General features: G+C 41.1%; 1 protein-coding gene across 1 annotated transcript in view; it reads right to left on the bottom strand.

The window, feature by feature from the left end:
• LOC128652467 (multidrug and toxin extrusion protein 1-like) overlaps positions 1–24224 on the bottom strand; it is a 150653-nt gene that overhangs the window by 64680 nt on the left and 61749 nt on the right. The window contains exons 7-8 of the mRNA XM_053705405.1: positions 19478–19575; positions 11297–11394 (exon numbers count right to left, since the gene is read on the bottom strand). Of these exons, the coding sequence (XP_053561380.1) occupies positions 11297–11394; positions 19478–19575 (196 nt within the window). The remainder of the gene's footprint in view (positions 1–11296; positions 11395–19477; positions 19576–24224) is intronic.

Raw genomic sequence — 24224 nt, 5'->3', positions numbered from 1 at the left:
TTTCCCCCCTCTCTTTTGCGCTCTCTCCCCCCTCTCTTTCCCCCTCTCTTTTGTGCTCTCTCTCTCCCTCTTTTGTGCTCTCTCTCCCCCTCTCTTTTGCGCTCTCTCCCCCTCTCTTTCCCCCTCTCTTTTGTGCTCTCTCTCTCCCTCTTTTGTGCTCTCTCTCCCCCTTCTCTTTTGCGCTCTCTCTCCCCCTCTTTTGCGCTCTCTCTCTCCCCCCTCTCTTTTGAGCTCTCTCTCTCTCCCCCTCTCATTTGAGCTCTCTCTCTCCCTCTCTTTTGCGCTCTCTCTCTCCCCCCTCTTTTGCTCTCTCTCCCCTCTTTTGCTCGCGCTCTCTGTCTTCCCCCTCTTCTGCTCGCTCCCCCTCTTTTGCTCTCTCTCGCCCTCTTTTGCTCTCTCTCTCCCCTATTTTGCTCTCTCTCTCCCATCTTTTGCTCGCTCTCCCCCCTCTTTTGCTCTCTCTCCCCTATTTTGCTCTCTCTCCCCCTCTTTTACTCTCTCTCCCCCCTCTTTTGCTCTCTCTCCCCCCTCTTTTGCTCTCTCTCCCCCTCTCTTTTGCGCTCTCTCCCCCCCTCTCTTTTGCACTCTCTCCCCCTCTCTTTTGTGCTCTCTCCCCCTCTCTTTTGCTATCTCTCTCTCCCTCTTTTGTGCTCTCTCTCCCCCTTATCTTTTGTGCTCTCTCTCTCCCCCCTCTCTTTTGAGCTCTCTCTCTCCCCCTCTCTTTTGCACGCTCTCCCCCCTCTCTTATGAGTGCTTGCCAAGCCATATGGGGACAGAGTTTAATTACATTTCAATAAATAAAAAATTGTCAAAAATAAATTACCATTTTTTCTCCCCCCATGTAATGCTATGGAGAGGCAGGTACAGGACCGCTTCCTTCCGTAGAGCTACATTGGTCATAGCATTACCTGTGCTGAAGCGCCACCTGTTTGCTGTCTATATATCAGCACAGGCAATTTGGACCAATAGGAGGCATCCCTCTTCATGCCTCCTAGCGAGGGAGCCAATCAGAGACGGTCATGTTCTCCTGGTGATTGACATCACCAGGAGAATATGACCGGTACTGATTAACTCCTGCGCATGCGCAAGGGAGCCGCATAGACTGCAACTCAGCGAGGTACTGGCGGGAAGTTGGGTAAAGTCAACTGCTGCCCTGCCCGGGTCTACTGTTGAGGAACTTGAGGACATTGATCGTTTCACTTTCAGGATGGTAAGTAACTCAGCTTCAGTCCTTTTTCTTATCTTACGTATGAGAAATGTTGGCAAGAAGTTATACTGAACAGCTAATAGTAAGTTGCTAACATTTTCAGGTTTCCTAAAAATGTTTTTTTAACATGCTAGGAAATCCGAAAATGTTAGCAACTTACTATTAGTTATTCAGCATAACATCTTGCCAACATCATGGGGCAGAACTACCAGTGATGCAGCAGTCAATCACCAGGAGAACATGACCGTCTCTGATTGGCTCCCTCACTAGGAGGCATGAAGAGGGCTGCCTCCTATTGGCCCCAGCTTCATTAGAACAATTTTTTTAAAACTTTTTTTTGTCCCCGTGGCCCCCCCGGCACACAATCGCCCACCCCTCCTTCATCTGCCTGTGCCTGTCTCCTACTTCTGACAGTTTTAAATCAGAGTGTTGCCATGGTAACCTGCAATGCTCTGATTTAAAACTGTCCTTTCCTGCTGAAAGAAGGAGCTTCCTGTGTAACCAATTCACTTGCTGCTTAGTAGTGAGTACTGTCAGTCTGGATCATGGCATTTTGGTCAGGTAAGCTCCTGTGCATGTGCTGCAGAGCAGCAGAGGGTGTCAGTGTCACAATGGCTAGCAAAGCTAACACCAGGCACAGGAGACATGCAGAGCTGCAGTCAGCACTCAGATTAAGGTATATACTCAATTTGTTTATGGTATTGTACTCACTCTCTCCCTTCCTCCATCCCCTGTGTCTCCCCCCCTCCCCTGTGTCTCTCTCCCCCCCTCCCCTGTGTCTCTCTCCCTCCCTCCCCTGTGTTTCTATCCCTCCCTCCCTTGTGTCTCTCTCCCTCCCTCCCCTGTGTTTCTATCCCTCCCTCCCCTGTCTCTCTCTCCCTCCCTCCCTTGTGTCTCTCTCCCTCCCTCCCTTCCCTGTGTCTTTCCCTCTCTCCCCCTCCCTCCCTCTTCCACCCTCCCTCTCTCCTTCTCCATCCCTCCCTCCCCCTCCCTCCCTCTCCCCCTCCCTATCTCCCCTGTGTCTCCCTCTCTATCTCCCCTGTGTCTCCCTATCTATCTCCCCTATGTCTCTCTCCCTCTCTCTCTCCCCTGTGTCTCTCTCCCCATGTCAAGTGTAAGTTGACATGATTAACAGATTTTTTCTCTCTTCCCTGTGTCTCTTCCTCTCTCCCCCTCCCTCTCTCCCCTCCCTCTCTCTCTCCCCCTCCCTCTCTCTCTCCCCTGTGTCTCCCTCCCTCTCTATCCCCCTTGTGTGTCTCTCCCTCCCTCTCTTCCCTGTGTCTCTCTCCCTCTCTCCCCTGTGTCTCCCTCCCTCTCTCTCCCCTGTATCTCCCTCCCTTCCCTGTTTCCCTCCCTCTCTCTCCCTCCCTCCCTCTATCCCTTTCCATCCCTCTCTCTCTCTCTCCCCCTCCCTCCCTCTCTCCCCTGTGTCTCCATCTCTCTTTCTACCCTGTGTCTCCCTCTCTCTCTCCCCCTCCACCCTCTCTCTCTCCCTCCCTCCCCTGTGTCTCCCTCTCTCTCCCCTGTGTCTCCCTCTCTCTCCCCTGTGTCTCCCTCTCTATTTCCCTTGTGTCTCTCTCCCTCTCTCTCTCTCTCCCCTGTGTCTCCCTCTCTCTCCCATGTGTCTCCCTCTCTATTTCCCCTGTGTCTCTCTCCCTCTCTCTCTCCCCTGTGTCTCTCTCCACTTTCTCATTTTAAGTGTAAGTTGACACGATTAACAGAATTTTGTTTACTGTTACATGTGGAAAAGAAAAAAAGAGTAAAATTAAATGTATAAAAATCAAATTTTTTAATGGGGGGGGGCCTTCATGTATTCTTGCACCGGGGCCCTTTAAACTAGAGGTTTCTAGTTATGCCTCTGCCAACATGTCTAATACATACGATAAGAAATGTACTATTGTTCTGTATTTATTGGGACTGGCTGTGAAGTGATGTAGTGACAACACATGGCAGTGGACTGTGGAACAGATAAGCAAAACGAACTCCAACAATTTGAATTACATGTTTTTGATATGCAAATCACTTTTCAGTTATTATAATATTTTTTTTATATTCTGTTATCTATTATAAAATCAATAAAATAAATTTAAAAAAAAAACACAACCTTTTTTATTGTAATTGTGGTGCTTTTTTGCACATCAGCTAAGAACTAATCATTAGTTCTTAGCTGATCTGATGTGCAAAAAAAAAGTGCCACTCTTACAATAAAAAGAGTGTTTCTTTATTATCTTTTTATTGATTTTACAATAGATAACAGAATATAAAAAAAAATATTATAATAACTGAAAAGTGATTTGCATAGCAAAAACATCTGAAAAGGCAGGAAAAATGCAAATATAAACAGTGCATTAAAGTTTAATAAGGTGCAAGACACTTTACCCCTGCAGCAGTTATTAGCAGCAAAGGAACTATTAATTCAAAGAGAAAAGTCCAAGAGCACATGTACCAAATAAGAAAAGGGACTAACGGAGGCATCATACAGCTCAGCCGCTGATAATGTATAATTAGGTGACAAAAAAAGTCTGCTGATACTGGACCTTGGCATACATAGGGGAACATTAGTAAAGGGGCTACAGGTTGGTATAATGGTAATCCACAAATAAAAATCATCATTAAAGGATAAGTTTCAATCAAATTGGGTCAGAGAGCACCATTATTCTGTTGAGGAAAACATACAAATGGATAAATAGTTGCTTGTGATTACAATTTATGCCTCCTCTAAGTAAAGTTGTTAGTTTAATCAATATAGTGCAACTCCCTTCCTTTAATTCTTAGAGTGAGGGAACCCCTAAACTGCCGGCCCCCCACATCGCACAACACGAAATTAAACTATTAACCCCTAAATTTAACACCCCCTAACTTTAATTTAAAAATTACAATATAACTATCTTAAAATAAATGAAAACAAAAGTTTAAACTATAAATTAACCTAACATAACTATTCTAATAAAATTTTAAAAAACTACCAATTAAAAAAATCTAAATTACAAATTTAAAAAAACCTAACACTACCAACAATTTTAAAAAATCAAAAATTACAACAAATAATAAACACTAAATTACGAAAAATAAAAAAACTCTAAGATTACAAAAAACAATAAACGAAATGATCAAAAATAAAAACAATTACACCTAATCTAATAGCCCTATAAAAATTAAAAAGCCCCCCAAAATAAAAACACCCTCTAACCTAAAATAAACTACCAATAGCCCTTAAAAGGGCCCTTTGTAGGGCATTGCCTTAAGTTAAACAGCTCTTTTACCTGGAAAAAATACAAAGTCCCCCCAACAGTAAAACCCACCACCCAACCAACCCCCCAAAATAAAAAACCTAACTCTAAAAAAAAACTAAGATACCCATCGCCCCTAAAGGGGCATTTGTATGGGCATTGCCCTTAAAAGGGCATTCAGCTATTTTTCACTGCCCTTAAAAGGGCATTCAGCTCTTTTACACTTTGCCCAAAGCCCTAATCTGAAAAAAACCCACTCTACTACCCCTGGTAGTTTATTGTAGGTTAAGGGTGTTTTTATTTTGGGGGGCTTTTTTCTTTAAATAGGGCTATTAGGTTAGGTGTAATTGTTTTTAATTTTATTTTTGATAATTGTGTTTTTTATTTTTTGTAATTTTAGTGTTAATTATTTATTGCAATCTTAGGCCTAGATTTAGAGTTCGGCGGTAAAAGGGCTGTTAACGCTCCGCGGGTTTTTTTCTGGCCGCACCATAAATTTAACTCTGGTATCGAGAGTTCAAACAAATGCTGCGTTAGGCTCCAAAAAAGGAGCGTAGAGCATTTTTACCGCAAATGCAACTCTCGATACCAGAGTTGCTTACGGACGCGGCCGGCATCAAAAACGTGCTCGTGCACGATTCTCCCATAGGAAACAATGGGGCTGTTTGAGCTGAAAAAAAACCTAACACCTGCAAAAAAGCAGCGTTCAGCTCCTAACGCAGCCCCATTGTTTCCTATGGGGAAACACTTCCTACGTCTGCACCTAACACCCTAACATGTACCCCGAGTCTAAACACCCCTAACCTTACACTTATTAACCCCTAATCTGCCGCCCCCGCTATCGCTGACCCCTGCATTACACTTTTAACCCCTAATCTGCCGCTCCGTAAACCGCCGCCACCTACGTTATCCCTATGTACCCCTAATCTGCTGCCCCTAACACCGCCGACCCCTGTATTATATCTATTAACCCCTAACTTGCCCCCCACAACGTCGCCGCAAGCTACTTAAAATAATTAACCCCTAATCTTCCGACCGCAAATCGCCGCCACCTACGTTATCCCTATGTACCCCTAATCTGCTGCCCTAACATCGCCGACCCCTATGTTATATTTATTAACCCCTAATCTGCCCCCCACAACGTCGCCGACACCTACCTACACTTATTAACCCCTAATCTGCCGAGCGGACCTGAGCGCTACTATAATAAAGTTATTAACCCCTAATCCGCCTCACTAACCCTATCATAAATAGTATTAACCCCTAATCTGCCCTCCCTAACATCGCCGACACCTAACTTCAATTATTAACCCCTAATCTGCCGACCGGAGCTCACCGCTATTCTAATAAATGTATTAACCCCTAAAGCTAAGTCTAACCCTAACACTAACACCCCCCTAAGTTAAATATAATTTTTATCTAACGAAATAAATTAACTCTTATTAAATAAATAATTCCTATTTAAAGCTAAATACTTACCTGTAAAATACATCCTAATATAGCTACAATATAAATTATAATTATATTATAGCTATTTTAGGATTAATATTTATTTTACAGGCAACTTTGTAATTATTTTAACCAGGTACAATAGCTATTAAATAGTTAAGAACTATTTAATAGTTACCTAGTTAAAATAATTACAAATTTACCTGTAAAATAAATCCTAACCTAAGATATAATTAAACCTAACACTACCCTATCAATAAAATAATTAAATAAACTACCTACAATTACCTACAATTAACCTAACACTACACTATCAATAAATTAATTAAACACAATTGCTACAAATAAATAAAATTAAATAAACTAGCTAAAGTACAAAAAATAAAAAAGAACTAAGTTACAGAAAATAATAAAATATTTACAAACATAAGAAAAATATTACAACAATTTTAAACTAATTACACCTACTCTAAGCCCCCTAATAAAATAACAAAGCCCCCCAAAATAAAAAATTCCCTACCCTATTCTAAAATACAAATATTACAAGCTCTTTTACCTTACCAGCCCTGAACAGGGCCCTTTGCGGGGCATGCCCCAAGAATTTCAGCTCTTTTGCCTGTAAAAAAAAACATACTATACCCCCCCCCAACATTACAACCCACCACCCACATACCCCTAATCTAACCCAAACCCCCCTTAAATAAACCTAACACTACCCCCCTGATGATCTTCCTACCTTGTCTTCACCATGCCAGGTTCACCGATCCGTCCTGGCTCCAAGATCTTCATCCACCCCAAGCGGGGGCTAGACATCCACTGAAGAAGTCCAGAAGAGGGTCCAAAGTCTTCCTCCTATCCGGCAAGAAGAGGACATCCGGACCGGCAAACATCTTCTCCAAGCGGCATCTTCTATCTTCTTCCATCCGATGACGACCGGCTCCATCTTGAAGACGTCCAGCGCGGATCCATCCTCTTCTTCCGACGACTAGACGACGAATGACGGTTCCTTTAAGGGACGTCATCCAAGATGGCGTCCCTCGAATTCCGATTGGCTGATAGGATTCTATCAGCCAATCGGAATTAAGGTAGGAATTTTCTGATTGGCTGATGGAATCAGCCAATCAGAATCAAGTTCAATCCGATTGGCTGATCCAATCAGCCAATCAGATTGAGCTCGCATTCTATTGGCTGTTCCGATCAGCCAATAGAATGCGAGCTCAATCTGATTGGCTGATTGGATCAGCCAATCGGATTGAACTATATTCTGATTGGCTGATTCCATCAGCCAATCAGAAAATTCCTACCTTAATTCCGATTGGCTGATAGAATCCTATCAGCCAATCGGAATTCGAGGGACGCCATCTTGGATGACGTCCCTTAAAGGAACCGTCATTCGTCGTCTAGTCGTCGGAAGAAGAGGATGGATCCGCGCTGGACGTCTTCAAGATGGAGCCGGTCGTCATCGGATGGAAGAAGATAGAAGATGCCGCTTGGAGAAGATGTTTGCCGGTCCGGATGTCCTCTTCTTGCCGGATAGGAGGAAGACTTTGGACCCTCTTCTGGACTTCTTCAGTGGATGTCTAGCCCCCGCTTGGGGTGGATGAAGATCTTGGAGCCAGGACGGATCGGTGAACCTGGCATGGTGAAGACAAGGTAGGAAGATCATCAGGGGGGTAGTGTTAGGTTTATTTAAGGGGGGTTTGGGTTAGATTAGGGGTATGTGGGTGGTGGGTTGTAATGTTAGGGGGGGGGTATTGTATGTTTTTTTTTACAGGCAAAAGAGCTGAAATTCTTGGGGCATGCCCCGCAAAGGGCCCTGTTCAGGGCTGGTAAGGTAAAAGAGCTTGTAATATTTGTATTTTAGAATAGGGTAGGGAATTTTTTATTTTGGGGGGCTTTGTTATTTTATTAGGGGGCTTAGAGTAGGTGTAATTAGTTTAAAATTGTTGTAATATTTTTCTTATGTTTGTAAATATTTTATTATTTTCTGTAACTTAGTTCTTTTTTATTTTTTGTACTTTAGATAGTTTATTTAATTTTATTTATTTGTAGCAATTGTGTTTAATTAATTTATTGATAGTGTAGTGTTAGGTTAATTGTAGGTAATTGTAGGTAGTTTATTTAATTATTTTATTGATAGGGTAGTGTTAGGTTTAATTATATCTTAGGTTAGGATTTATTTTACAGGTAAATTTGTAATTATTTTAACTAGGTAACTATTAAATAGTTCTTAACTATTTAATAGCTATTGTACCTGGTTAAAATAATTACAAAGTTGCCTGTAAAATAAATATTAATCCTAAAATAGCTATAATATAATTATAATTTATATTGTAGCTATATTAGGATGTATTTTACAGGTAAGTATTTAGCTTTAAATAGGAATTATTTATTTAATAAGAGTTAATTTATTTCGTTAGATAAAAATTATATTTAACTTAGGGGGGTGTTAGTGTTAGGGTTAGACTTAGCTTTAGGGGTTAATACATTTATTAGAATAGCGGTGAGCTCCGGTCGGCAGATTAGGGGTTAATAATTGAAGTTAGGTGTCGGCGATGTTAGGGAGGGCAGATTAGGGGTTAATACTATTTATGATAGGGTTAGTGAGGCGGATTAGGGGTTAATAACTTTATTATAGTAGCGCTCAGGTCCGCTCGGCAGATTAGGGGTTAATAATTGAAGTTAGGTGTCGGCGATGTTAGGGAGGGCAGATTAGGGGTTAATACTATTTATGATAGGGTTAGTGAGGCGGATTAGGGGTTAATAACTTTATTATAGTAGCGCTCAGGTCCGCTCGGCAGATTAGGGGTTAATAAGTGTAGGTAGGTGTCGGCGACGTTGTGGGGGGCAGATTAGGGGTTAATAAATATAACATAGGGGTCGGCGATGTTAGGGGTAGCAGATTAGGGGTACATAGGGATAACGTAGGTGGCGGCGATTTGCGGTCGGAAGATTAGGGGTTAATTATTTTAAGTAGCTTGCGGCGACGTTGTGGGGGGCAAGTTAGGGGTTAATAGATATAATACAGGGGTCGGCGGTGTTAGGGGCAGCAGATTAGGGGTACATAAGTATAACGTAGGTGGCGGTCGGCAGATTAGGGGTTAAAAATTTTAATCGAGTGGCGGCGATGTGGGGGGACCTCGGTTTAGGGGTACATAGGTAGTTTATGGGTGTTAGTGTACTTTAGGGTACAGTAGTTAAGAGCTTTAGAAACCGGCGTTAGCCAGAAAGCTCTTAACTCCTGCTATTTTCAGGCGGCTGGAATCTTGTCGTTAGAGCTCTAACGCTCACTGCAGAAACGACTCTAAATACCAGCGTTAGAAAGATCCCATTGAAAAGATAGGCTACGCAAATGGCGTAGGGGGATCTGCGGTATGGAAAAGTCGCGGCTGAAAAGTGAGCGTTAGACCCTTTAATCACTGACTCCAAATACCAGCGGGCGGCCAAAACCAGCGTTAGGAGCCTCTAACGCTGGTTTTGACGGCTACCGCCGAACTCTAAATCTAGGCCTTAGATTTTTTAAATTTTTTCGTAGAATTTTTTTTTTTAAATTTGTAATTTAGGTTTTCAATTTTTTCGTAGTGTTAGTTTTTTTTTTTAATTTGTAATTTAGGATTTTTTAAATTAGAATAGTTATGTTAGGTTCATTTATAGTTTGATCTTAGTTTTTTTATTTCACAGTTAAGTTTTTATTTATTTAAATATAGTTTTATTGTCATTTTAATTTAAAGTTAGGGGGTGTTAGGTTTAGGGGTTAATAGTTTAATTTAGTCTTTTGCAATGTGGGGGCTTGCGGTTTAGGGATTAATAGGTTTAGTTTAGTAGTTACGATGTGGGGGGCTGGCAGTTTAGGGGTTAATAGGTTTATTTAGTGGCGGCGACGTGGGGGCCGGAGGTTTAGTAGTTAATAGGTTTATTTAGTGGCAGCGATGTCGGGGAGCGGCAGTTTATGGGGTTAATATATTTAAATAGTGTTGGCGATGTGGGTGGGCAGCAGATTAGGGGTTAATAATTTTTTTAATAGTCGCGATGTGGGTGGGTGGCAGATAAGGGGTTAATAGGTTTAATATAGTGTTTGCGATATGGGAGGGTGGAGGTTTAGGGGTTAATAGGTAGTTTATGGGTGTTAGTGTACTTTGCAACATTTTAGTTATGAGTTTTGTGAAACATTTTTGTTACTCAAAATCTGGTCTCAGATGATGGTATGGATCGTGTCGGTATAGGCTGTAACGCAAGCTTTTTAGCCTGAATGTACAACCTGTTATACAGCGCTATGAAAATCGCGCACTCAAACATAATTTTTTTGAGTGTGGAATGGACGTTGTTTTACAGGCTAAAATGCTTGCGGTATAGCTATACCGCCGCAACTCATAATATGTGTTCTTGGCCGCTCCAGCATAAAGGCCAATTTTTCAGCGTTAAAAGCTGTACAGCAAAACTCGTAATCTAGTCGAATGTAATTTGTGATGTGCTGGGATTGGAATGTGATGACACGGAGGATCGCATGCGCAGTGAGTATTTGCAGTCAGATCAGCAAACGGAAAGTCACTTCCATTTGCTGATCTGCTATGTTTGCTATTCTGATAGAACACCTGCCCAGTATATCTGGCACCTACACTGAAGTAGTTCTCTGTAATCTGAGGATACAAAACCTTGACACTCCACAAACTAAATATTATAGTGCATGTTGTTACATGACTAATTGACTACTAGAGGAGGCAAACTATTGCCAGTATTTAAACTCTGTATTTTAGATATGGAAGTCAGAGAGGTGTGTGGCCTTGATTGGTCTACAATCTGTTTCACATCTGCTTTCTATAGAGCAACATTGACCTCCAACTACTACTTTACACAATCTGTAAAGTTAGTATAACTGTTATACTATAACAGCTATATATATTTTTTTAGTTATTGTGTTTTTAGTCATAGACAGCTTTTTAGCACTGACCTTTCTTTTTGTTTTTGCTGTGTAATCTCTTTGGGGGGCTCCTAAGCTTACATTCCTGCTTTTAAATAAAGATATCAAGAGAATGAAGAAAAATTGATAATAGGAGTAAATTAGAAAGTTGCCTAAAATTGCATGCTCTATCTGAATCATGAAAGAAAAAATGTGGGTTCAGTATCCCTTTAAGTTTAACACTACCTGCTATGACTACAACTGTGACAATCCTGTAAGATCTAGGACAGATAAGAGATATTGTAATATGACTCTTTAATTACTGTAGTATCTGAGGTCCTAGATACTGTGACTTTGCAAGGATGTCCCCATTTACATGTCTAGTGTTCTAAACAGAAGAAAAAGAGGGAGAAGGGAAATTAAAAAGTCAGAAATAGGAAACGGAGAACTAAATTCACCCCAGAACCAGTGTATATACCAGATATTTGACTTTATGGACAAAAGCTACATTACCTCCCCAAGTTTTTTCATGCAGTCCCCTGACACGAATATAAAGGAAAAGAAACCCAGACTGGCAAAATTGAGCAATGGTGTTAGCCCATGCAGAGCCCCTGAAAAACAAACATGAGCAACTTGAAGACATAATTTATGCTTACCAGATAAATTCCTGGCAGGGAGAGTCCACAACTTAATTCCTTACTGTTGGGAAATACAACACCTGGCCACCAGGAGGCGGCAAAGACACCCCAGCGAAAGGCTCAAATATATAAAGATTCCTTAAAGTCAAAGTCAATTTTCAGATCCGCCAACAACGCTATCGATAATACAACTCCCATAATGTATAGTTGCTAACTTTTTATGTTTAAAAAAAGTTCCTATATTTAAGAAATGTATATTTGAAATTGCATACCTTTTGCTAGCTTCCTCCGCCTCCTGCTAGCTTCCGGGTTTAGAAGTGTTACACGTACGAGCGGTCCCACCTGCTCTATTCGTCTTTATCCGTGCTCACTCTCGTAAGCTCAATATTTCGCACATGCACAATAATACGAGCTCCGCTCCAATACTAAACATTGAATCACTGGATTCATTATTTAGCATCGGTGCTGCGATCGTATAATTTGTTTGTAAGCAGATAATTCCCGGACGACTGTAACGAGCAATCAATATTTAGTAAGTTCTAAAAAAGTTTATTACTTCATTTGTTGTTTTAATGAAGTGACATCACTATAAGGGATTTCCTCTGAAGTTCGAAATGCACATGTGGCTATCGTGAACGCGCATCGGATCATGGATGAACATCGAAGATAGCCACATGCGCATTTAAAAATGGGGGCGTAAATAGAACGGGTTAGATGCCCATTATTATATATATACAAATTAATAAAAAATGATAACATAATTTATGTAAGAACTTACCTGATAAATTCATTTCTTTCATATTAGCAAGAGTCCATGAGCTAGTGACGTATGGGATATACATTCCTACCAGGAGGGGCAAAGTTTCCCAAACCTTAAAATGCCTATAAATACACCCCTCACCACACCCACAATTCAGTTTAATGAATAGCCAAGAAGTGGGGTGATAAGAAAAAAGTGCGAAAGCATATAAAATAAGGAATTGGAATAATTGTGCTTTATACAAAAAAATCATAACCACCACAAAAAAGGGCGGGCCTCATGGACTCTTGCTAATATGAAAGAAATGAATTTATCAGGTAAGTTCTTACATAAATTATGTTTTCTTTCATGTAATTAGCAAGAGTCCATGAGCTAGTGACGTATGGGATAATGACTACCCAAGATGTGGATCTTTCCACACAAGAGTCACTAGAGAGGGAGGGATAAAATAAAGACAGCCAATTCCTGCTGAAAATAATCCACACCCAAAATAAAGTTTAATGAAAAACATAAGCAGAAGATTCAAACTGAAACCGCTGCCTGAAGTACTTTTCTACCAAAAACTGCTTCAGAAGAAGAAAATACATCAAAATAGTAGAATTTGGTAAAAGTATGCAAAGAGGACCAAGTTGCCGCTTTGCAATCTGATCAACCGAAGCTTCATTCCTAAACGCCCAGGAAGTAGAAACTGACCTAGTAGAATGAGCTGTAATCCTATGAGGCGGAGTTTTACCCGACTCAACATAGGCAAGATGAATTAAAGATTTCAACCAAGATGCCAAAGAAATGGCAGAAGTTTTCTGGCCTTTCTAAAACCGGAAAAGATAACAAATAAACTAGAAGTCTTTCGGAAAGACTTAGTAGCTTCAACATAATATTTCAAAGCTCTAATAACATCCAAAGAATGCAACGATTTCTCCTTAGAATTCTTAGGATTAGGACATAATGAAGGAACCACAATGTCTCTACTAATGTTGTTGGAATTCCCAACTTAGGTAAAAATTCAAAAGAAGTTCGCAACACCCCCTTATCCTGATGAAAAATCAGAAAAGGAGACTCACAAGAAAGAGCAGATAATTCAGAAACTCTTCTGGCAGAAGAGATGGCCAAAAGGAACAAAACTTTCCAAGAAAGTAATTTAATATCCAATGAATGCATAGGTTCAAATGGAGGAGCTTGAAGAGCCCCCAGAACCAAATTCAAACTCCAAGGAGGAGAAATTGACTTAATGACAGGCTTTATACGAACCAAAGCTTGTACAAAACAATGAATATCAGGAAGAATAGCAATCTTTCTGTGAAAAAGAACAGAAAGAGCAGAGATTTGACCTTTCAAGGAACTTGCGGACAAACCCTTATCTAAACCATCCTGAAGAAACTGTAATATTCTCGGTATTCTAAAAGAATGCCAAGAAAAATGATGAGAAAGACACCAAGAAATATAAGTCTTCCAGACTCTATAATATACCTCTCTGGATACAGATTTACGAGCCTGTAACATAGTATTAATCACAGAGTCAGAGAAACCTCTTTGACCAAGAATCAAGCGTTCAATCTCCATACCTGTAAATTTAAAGATTTCAGATCCTGATGGAAAAAAGGACCTTGAGACAGAAGGTCTGGTCTTAACGGAAGAGTCCACGGTTGGCAAGAGGCCATCCGGACAAGATCCGCATACCAAAACCTGTGAGGCCATGCCGGAGCTACCAGCAGAACAAACGAGCATTCCTTCAGAATCTTGGAGATTACTCTTGGAAGAAGAACTAGAGGCGGAAAGATATAGGCAGGATGATACTTCCAAGGAAGTGATAATGCATCCACTGCCTCCGCCTGAGGATCCCGGGATCTGGACAGATACCTGGGAAGTTTTTTGTTTAGATGAGAAGCCATCAGATCTATTTCTGGAAGTTCCCACATTTGAACAATCCGAAGAAATACCTCTGGGAGAAGAGACCATTCGCCCGGATGCAACGTTTGGCGACTGAGATAATCCGCTTTCCAATTGTCCATACCTGGGATATGAACCGCAGAGATTAGACAGGAGCTGGATTCCGCCCAAACCAAAATTCGAGATACTTCTTTCATAGCCAGAGGACTGTGAGTCCCTCCTTGATGATTGATGTATGCCACAGTTGTGACATTGTCTATCTGAAAACAAATGAGCAACTCTCTCTTCAGAAGAGGCCAAGACTGAAGAGCTCTGAAAATTGCACGGAGTTCCAAAATATTGATCGGAAATCTCACCTCCTGAGATTCTCAAACCCCTTGTGCCGTCAGATACCCCCACACAGCTCCCCAACCTGTAAGACTTGCATCTGTTGAGATTATAGTCCAGGTCGGAAGAACAAAGAAGCCCCCTGAACTAAACGATGGTGATCTGTCCACTATGTCAGAGAGTGTCGTAAAATCGGTTTAAAGATATTAATTGAGATATCTTTGAGTAATCCCTGCACCATTGGTTCAGCATACAGAGCTGAAGAGGTCGCATGTGAAAACGAGCAAAGGAGATCGCATCTGATGCGGCAGTCCTAAGACCCATCATTTCCATGCATAAGGCTACCAAAGGGAATGATTGTGACTGAAGGTTTTGACAAGCTGATATCAATGTTAAACTTCTCTTGTCTGACAAGGACAGAGTCATAGACACTGAATCTATCTAGAAACCTAAAAAGGTTACCCTTGTCTGAGGAATCAATGAACTGATTGGTAAATTGATCCTCCAACCATGAACTTGAAGAAACAACACAAGTCGATTCGTATGAGATTCTTCGAAAATGAGAAGACTGAGCAAGTACCAAGATATCGTCCAAATAAGGAAATACCAAAACCCTGTTCTCTGATTACAGAAAGAAGGGCACCGAGAACCTTTGAAAAAAATTCTTGGAACTGAGGCTAGGCCAAACGGTAGAGCCACGAAACTGGTAATGCTTGTCTAAAAAGAGAATCTCAGACACTAAAAGTGATCTGGATGAATCGGAATATGCAGATACACATCCTGTAAATCTATTGTAGACATATAATGCCCTTGCTAAACAAAAGGCAGGATAGTCCTACAGTAACCATCTTGAATGTTGGTATCCTAACATAACGATTCAATAATGATAGATCCGGAACTGGTCTGAAGGAATTGACCTTCTTTGGTACAATGAAGAGATAAAATAAAACCCCAGCCCCTGTTCCAGAACTGGAACTGGCATAAATACTCCAGCCAACTCTAGATCTGAAACACATTTCAGAAATGCTGAGCCTTTGCTGTGTTAACTGGGACACGGGAAAGAAAAAAATCTCTTAGCAGGAGGCCTTAACTTGGAGTCAATTCTGTACCTTTCTGAAACAATGTTTCTGAAACCAGAGATTAAGAACGGAATTGATCCAAATTTCTTTGAAGAAAACGTAATCTGCCCCATACCAGCTGAGCTGGAATAAGGGCCGCACCTTCATAGGTACTTAGGAGCTGGCTATAGGTTTCTATAAGGCTTGGATATATTCCAAACTGGAAATAGTTTCCAAACTGATACCGCTCCTGAGGATGAAGGATCAGGCTTTTGTTCCTTGTTGTGAGGAAAGGAACGAAAATGATTATTTACCCTGGAAAGAAAGGGAAAGCAAAGTTGACTTAGAAGACATATCAGCATTCCAAGTTTAATCCATAAAGCTTTTCTAGCTAAAATAGCTAGAGACATATACCTGACATCAACTCTAATGATATCAAAAGATGGTATCACCAATAAAATTATTAGCATGTTATAGAATAATAATAATGCTATAAAATTATGATCTGTTGCTTGTTGCGCTAAAGCTTCTAACCAAAAAGTTGAAGCTGCAGCAACATCCGCTAAAAATATAGCAGGTCTAAGAAGATTACCTGAACATACGTAAGCTTTTCTTAGAAAGGATTCAATTTTCCTATCTAAAGGATCCTTAAATGAAGTACTATCTGCCGTAGGAATAGTAGTACATTAGCAGGAGTAGAGACAGCCCCATAACCTTAGGGATTTTCGTCCCAAAAAACTCTAATCTGTCAGATGGCACAGGATATAATTTGCTTAAACGTCTAGAAGGAGTAAATAAATTACCCAAATTATTCCATTCCCTGGAAATTACTTCAGAAATAGCATCAGGGAGATAAAACACTTCTGGAATAACTACAGTAGATTTAAAAACCTTATTTAAACGTTTACATTTAGTATCAAGAGGACCAGAATCCTCTATTTCTAATGCAAATAACACTTCTTTAAGTAAAGAACGAATAAATTCCATCTTGAACAAATACAAAGATTTATCAGCATCAACCTCTGAGACAGAAACCTCTGAACCAGAAGAACCATTATCAGTATCAGAATGATGATGTTCATTTAAAAATTCATCTGAAAAAAGAGAAGTTTTAAAAGACTTTTATGTATACTAGAAGGAGAAATAACAGACATAGCCTTCTTAATGGATTTAAAAAATAAAATCTCTTATGTTATCAGGAACACTCTGAAAATTAGATGTTGACGGAACAGCAACAGGTAATGTAACAGTACTAAAGGAAATTTTATCTGCATTAATAAGTTTGACATGACATGCAATACAAACAACAGCTGGAGAAACAGATACCAAAAGTTTATAGCAGATACACTTAGCTTGGTAGCTCCAGCACTGTGCAGTGATTTTCCTGAAGTATCTTCTGACTCAGTTGCAACGTGGAACATCTTGCAATATGTAAAAGAAAAAAACAACATATAAAGCAAAATTGATCAAAATTCCTTAAATGACAGTTTCAGGAATGGGAAAAAAATGCCAGTGAACAAGCTTCTAGCAACCAGAAGCAATAAATAATGAGACTTAAATAATGTGGAGACAAAAATGACGCCCATATTTTTTAGCGCCAAAAAAGACGCCCACATTATTTGGCGCCTAAATGCTTTTGGCGCCAAAAATGACGCCACATCCGGAACGCCGACATTTTTGACGCAAAAAAAACGTCAAAAAATGACGCAACTTCCGGCGACACGTATGACGCCGGAAACAGAAAAAAATGTTTGCGCCAAAAAAGTCTGCGCCAAGAATGACGCAATAAAATTAAGCATTTTCTGCCCCCGCGAGCCTAACAGCCCACAGGGAAAAAGTCAAATTTTTTAAGGTAAGAAAAAATGATTGAAACAAATGCATTTATCCCAAATATGAAACTGACTGTCTGAAAAATAAGGAATGTTGAACATTCTGAGTCAAGGCAAATAAATGTTTGAATACATATATTTAGAACTTTATAAACAAAGTGCCCAACCATAGCTTAGAGTGTCACAGAAAATAAGATTTACTTACCCCAGGACACTCATCTACATGTTTGTAGAAAGCCAAACCAGTACTGAAACGAGAATCAGCAGAGGTAATGGTATATATAAGAGTATATCGTCGATCTGAAAAGGGAGGTAAGAGATGAATCTCTACGACCGATAACAGAGAACCTATGAAATAGACCCCGTAGAAGGAGATCACTGCATTCAAATAGGCAATACTCTCCTCACATCCCTCTGACATTCACTGCACGCTGAGAGGAAAACCGGGCTCCAACTTGCTGCGGAGCGCATATCAACGTAGAATCTAGCACAAACTTACTTCACCACCTCCATCGGAGGCAAAGTTTGTAAAACTGAATTGTGGGTGTGGTGAGGGGTGTATTTATAGGCATTTTAAGGTTTGGGAAACTTTGCCCCTCCTGGTAGGAATGTATATCCCATACGTCACTAGCTCATGGACTCTTGCTAATTACATGAAAGAAATATAAATCTATTAAAAATAACATCACTTTTATTCAAGCGTATGTAGCGATATATTCAACTTGACTTTCACTTTAAGGTTCATATTTAAAAAAATTACTAATAATCACATTATGTGACATCTGAGGAAGTTAGTGCCCTAGAGACCACTGATATACCTCTGAGAGAAAAATGATGAGCTAGAGTCTAGACTACAAGTGGAGCGCAACCAATAGCACAGGGTAAATTATATCGTGTGCATCCTTGCGCAAATAATAAAACACAATCTGCTATTACAAGTGGATGGTTAAATATTTTAACTAAATCATCTTAAAAACAGCCAAAACTCTTTAGCGTGCCCTATACTTGTAATGAATAGCACATTGAGCTTGTATTACAAGTGGTAAGTTATGTGTTTGAGCGCAATCTGAAATACCGCTATAAAATTTAGAGCTCTTTAAGATCTGAAGTAAACCATTATTAATAATAGCGAGAGATATCCGCCACAAATTATACTGCACTCCTCCGTAGAAGTATATTATGTGAGAGATTTAGTATACGCAGGCTTCCCAACATGCACATGTTAGCGTGTCTAGACTATCACTTGAGTGATAAAATAACTTGGGCCTTGTAATATGAGTGCAAAATAGAAGCACTATTAATTGTTCTTGAGTGACTCACAAAAGAGCTAACATTTTTACGCTACACTTGTAATCTAGTCTTCCACAATGATTGATTCATCTACTGATCATATTTACAATTATCGTCATAATTATAATTCTGTATATAATTAGAAGTTACACAATTTAATTTCCTGTAGCACACAATGTAGTATTGCTAAACATAAATCTAATTAACCAGTAGCGGAGCTGCTAAACAGAGGGCCCTCTGGTAACTCACTAGTAAGTAATAGTAATAATTTACATGGTGCTCTGTTTAATGATTTTGAGCATTGCTACAGATAGATAGACAACCTGCACTAATAAAAGGCTCCCCTGAATTAGTATTGTACACTCTTATGTATAGATTGACTGCTATGGGCCCCCAGCACTTTGGCCCTGGTGCACTTCACCTGCTACACCCCTGTAATAAACTTGTACTGTTGTAACTGAATCATTAAAGGGACACTCAATCAAAATTAAACTTTCATGATTCAGATAGAGCATGCTATTTTAAACAACTTTCCAATTTACTTCCATTAACAAAATGTGCACAGTCTTTTTATATTTAAACTTTTTGAGTCACCAGCTCCTACTGAGCATGTGCAAGAATAAGTGTGTATGCATTTGTGAATGGCTGATGGCTGTCACATGGTATGTGTATGCATTTGTGATTGGCTGATGGCTGTCACATGGTACAGGGGGAGTGGAAATAGACATAACTTTTAAAATTGTCAGAAAATAAATCTACTACTCATTTGAAGTTCAGACTAAGTGTTATTGCATTGTCTTGTTATCTTGCATTTGTTGAATTTGCAAATCTACTGTGTTGACTGGTCCTTTAATGATTATGCATACTGGCACACAATGAAATCTATGCTTCCACAATTTACTTACATAACACCAAGTCCCAGGACAAACAGGAATATGTAGTTCACAAAGGCATTGATGATGTTTGAAAGAACACTGACAATGATCTGAGCATGAACTATACCCTAAAAAAAATGATACCAGGATATTTTCAGACAGGTTTATGAGTTAAATTGATTGATTACTGGACCAATTTACACCTTCAATTTTTCACTTCAGATATTATTTTTTTTTAAATGTAAGTAAATCTTGTATAATTAATATTAATAGATTTACAACAACAAAAAAACAAACAATAGATATATAGACCTACAATCGATAGATATATAGATTGATCTACAATAGTTAGATAGATCAATCTATGATAGATCAATCTACAATAGATAAATATATAGATTGTTCTACGATCAATCGATCGATCGTTTAACGATAAATAAATAGATCTATAATAGATAGATTACGATAGATATACAGATCACTCACAATAAATTTATGAGTTGCAAAAAAGAGAGGTTGCACCTCAAAAAACAAGAGAATGCCTTTACTCCAAATTTAAAAAATTACATTAGTGTAGATATGATTCATGCTTTATTCATTTCATCTTTAATGAGAGTTAAATCAATTAAACCAACATACTCACTAAGTTAAAATCACTTATGCCTAGATTTAGAGTTCTGCGTTAGCCGTCAAAACCAGCGTTAGGGGGTCCTAACGCTGGTTTCGGCCTACCGGTGGTATTTAGAGTATTGTAGGTAAGGGTCTAACGCTCACTTTCCAGCCGCGACTTTTCCATACCGCAGATCCCCTTACGTCAATTGCGTATCCTATCTTTTCAATGGGATCTTCCTAACGCCGGTATTTAGAGTCTTGGCTGAAGTGAGCGTTAGAACTCTGTAACGGTACCAACCGGATACCAAGGGTTAACACCAGGGAACAATGTCCTGCATAGGGAATCAGCAATTCACAACCCAGCCAGTTTTCAGGTTTTAAACAGAATGACTTTTATTAAGGCTCATATGCCCAGTATTTATGCAGGTCTGACCCCCCCCAGAAGGGGGGTTGAAAGAATGTTGTACATTAGATGGAGGGAACACGCCCTTTTACATGATACAATAGAATACCTTGCTCAAGCTGATAACAATTTAAACACAGACACACACTTGGCTTTCCTTATCATCTAGGGTCTGCTCTCTGAGGTTGATTAAACAATGGACTGTGTATCAATAACATTAATGACAGTGCACAATAGCTGAGGCTAAAGCTGAACACAGTTAACTCTTTCAGTGCTGACAGAAGGGTCTGTCACATCTACATAGCACAATATACAGCCTATAGACAACCTTTCTTATGTTATAGTCCAGAAGTGGCTAGGTTTGCCACAATGCTCCCCCAGAACCAAGCCGGCATACACAGTCTGATCCCAACGGATCGGCTTGGGGATGTCCGGGGCAACAACTTTCGGCTCAAGTAAGCTACGGGGTGTTCTCCGCCATCTGCTCCAACTTGGCTCAGTACTGCCCCCACCCCAAACATGGAAGCGTCTCTTCCCGGAGGGACTGGGCTTGGGTAGTCACAGGGTTAACATCAGCGGGATCCATGGGAGCATAGGCAGAAACAAGGGGGGCCAAGTCATTTCCAAGGAGAACATCAGCAGGTAAGTCCTTCTTGACCCCCACATTCACAAGTCTAGCGCCCACTCCCCAATCCAAATGTACCCTGGCAACAGGTAGGCGGAACACAGTGCCCCCTGCTACCCTCACAGCCACAGTGTCTCCAGTGTACTGTTTCTCAGGCACCAAGTTCTCTTGAAGCAAGGTCATGGTAGCACCAGTATCCCGTAGACAACTGACCTCCTTCCCATTCACTTTAACCCGTTGCCGGTTATTCCGGTGGGCAGCTTGCACGGGGTCTGCTTCATGTAGGCTGCCCCAGCATTCTGGCGCCTCTACGTAGCGGGCCACAGGCTGAGGATTATGTGGGATTCCGCCAGCGGGTCTTCTCCAGGACTGTGCTTGATTCGCTGCGTTTAGGGGACACTCTGGTCTTTTGTGCCCTAGTTGCTTACATCCAAAGCACCGAATAGGTTGTGAGTAGCCCCGCGAATTGAACCGGGCTCTCTGAGGGTAGTTCGTGGCCGGAGGCCGTGTGGTATAGCGGTGCGCCGGGGGTTGGTAACTGGCAGCTGCTGGGGTGACTGGGGGTCTGTACTCCACTCTAGCAGTGGGCAATCGGTATACTGCTCCCCCTGCCCCTCGTACTGCCACGGATCCGCCAGTGGGTGCTGTATCCGGCACCAAATGGGGAGCTATCAGGGTTAAAGTAGCTCCCGAATCCCGAAGTCCCTGGACCGACATCACCTCATGCAGAATTCCCAGGGGTTCCTCGGCTTGGGTGCTCAACACCTCATGAGCGGCTGGCTCCGTTTGGTAATGGTGAGCAGCCGCCCTTGGGGCCAGGTTCTGTCTGACCTGGTTCCAAGCTTGTCTGCTCCGATTTTGGGTGCACTCACGTGCCATATGTCCTCACTGCTTGCAGGTGTGGCATTGTATATTAGCCCGTCCGTTGTTAGGCTGTAGTCCATGGTGCCTCCTGGCATCAAAATGCTGGTCTGCTAATCTGGCTGCTTCGGTTAAGGTGAGGGGTTTTCGATCTCTCACCCATTCTTGGGCTTCTGGGGACAAGCCGTTAAAGAATTGCTCCAACAGCATCAGTTGTCGCAATTCTTCCATGGTGGTAGCTTGGCTGGCCTGTATCCACCCCTGAGATGCTTGATCCAGCTTGTGGGCCCACTCTGCATGGGAATCTCTTTCTGGCTTGCGCAGGCCTCTAAACTTGCGCCGGTATGCCTCTGAGGTAATGGCATATCTTTCCAAGATCGCTCTCTTCACTTTAGCGTAATCCTTGCTGTCCTCCCTGGGTACAGCGCGATACGCTTCCGCTGCCCTACCGGCTAGCTTGCCTGCTAGCACCGGCACCCATACGGACTGCTCCAAATCATGTAACTCGCACAGTCTCTCAAAATCCTGTAAATACCCATCAATCTCATCCTTCTCCTCACAAAACATTTTAAATGCATGGTATGGGATTTTGGGTCTTACTGGGTTGCTGAGTGCGTCCAAAATGGATTCTGCTCGGGAGGATGCATTCCGCGGACTGTGTGCCATCACGTACTCCTGCACATCTGCCATTACCACGGATAGCATATCCCGTGGTACAGGTTGGGGTAAAAATTCCAGCCTGGTCCTCATTTCCCTCTGGTATAGGGTCTCCTCCATGGCTGCTGGAGGCGTAGCGCTGCAAGCTCTGTCTCCCTCCATCAGCTCAGCAATTAATATAGCCTTGGGTTTGCTGCTGCCTATCTTTCCCCTGGCTTCTAGCAGTTCCTTTTACGTTTGTCTCTTTAGCTTAGAATAATCCATCTCCATTCACTTCGGTCCCTGGTACTCCTTCCATCTTAGTCAGTATTGTAGTAATCCCCCTCTTCCTGAGGTTACTGGCTTGTGTAGTTGCTCTTCTGGGCGATAAGGTTCATTCCGTCGCTTGCCACCAATTGTAACGGTACCAACCGGATACCAAGGGTTAACACCAGGGAACAATGTCCTGCATAGGGAATCAGCAATTCACAACCCAGCCAGTTTTCAGGTTTTAAACAGAATGACTTTTATTAAGGCTCATATGCCCAGTATTTATGCAGGTCTGACCCCCCCCAGAAGGGGGGTTGAAAGAATGTTGTACATTAGATGGAGGGAACACGCCCTTTTACATGATACAATAGAATACCTTGCTCAAGCTGATAACAATTTAAACACAGACACACACTTGGCTTTCCTTATCATCTAGGGTCTGCTCTCTGAGGTTGATTAAACAATGGACTGTGTATCAATAACATTAATGACAGTGCACAATAGCTGAGGCTAAAGCTGAACACAGTTAACTCTTTCAGTGCTGACAGAAGGGTCTGTCACATCTACATAGCACAATATACAGCCTATAGACAACCTTTCTTATGTTATAGTCCAGAAGTGGCTAGGTTTGCCACAAACTCTAACGACAAAACTCGGGCGCAGAAAAAAGTCAGGAGTTAAGAGCTTTCAGGGCTAACACCGGTTCATAAAGCTCTTAACTACTGTGCTCTAAAGTACACTAACACCCATAAACTACCTATGCACCCCTAAACCGAGGCCCCCCCACATCGCCGCCACTCTATTAAATTTTTTTAACCCCTAATCTGCCGACCGCACACCGCCGCAACCTACATTATCCCTATGTACCCCTAATCTGCTGCCCCTAACATCGCCGACCCCTACATAATATTTATTACCCCCTAATCTGCCCCCCCCCACGTCGCCGCTACCTACCTACACTTTTTAACCCCTAATCTGCCGACCGGACCTTGCCGCTACTATAATAAATGTATTAACCCCTAAACCGCCTCACTCCCGACTCAAAAACTCTAAAATAAATTTTATTAACCCCTAATCTGCCCTCCCTAACATCGCCAACACCTAACTTTAAGTATTAACCCCTAATCTTCCAACCGGACCTCGCCGCTACTCTAATAAATGTATTAACCCCTAAAGCTAAATCTAACCCTAACACCCCCCTAAGTTAAATATAATTTAAATCTAACGAAATAAAATAAATCTTATTAAATAAATTAATCCTATTTAAAATTAAATACTTACCTGTAAAATAAACCCTAATATAGATACAATATAAATAATAATTACATTGTAGCTATTTTAGGATTAATATTTATTTTACAGGCAACTTT

This window comes from Bombina bombina, chromosome 3 (genome assembly GCF_027579735.1).
Source record: "Bombina bombina isolate aBomBom1 chromosome 3, aBomBom1.pri, whole genome shotgun sequence".
Classification (NCBI taxonomy): Eukaryota; Metazoa; Chordata; class Amphibia; order Anura; family Bombinatoridae; genus Bombina; species Bombina bombina.
Note: the sequence above shows the minus strand (reverse complement) of the source record. Positions and strands in the feature narration are given on the sequence as shown.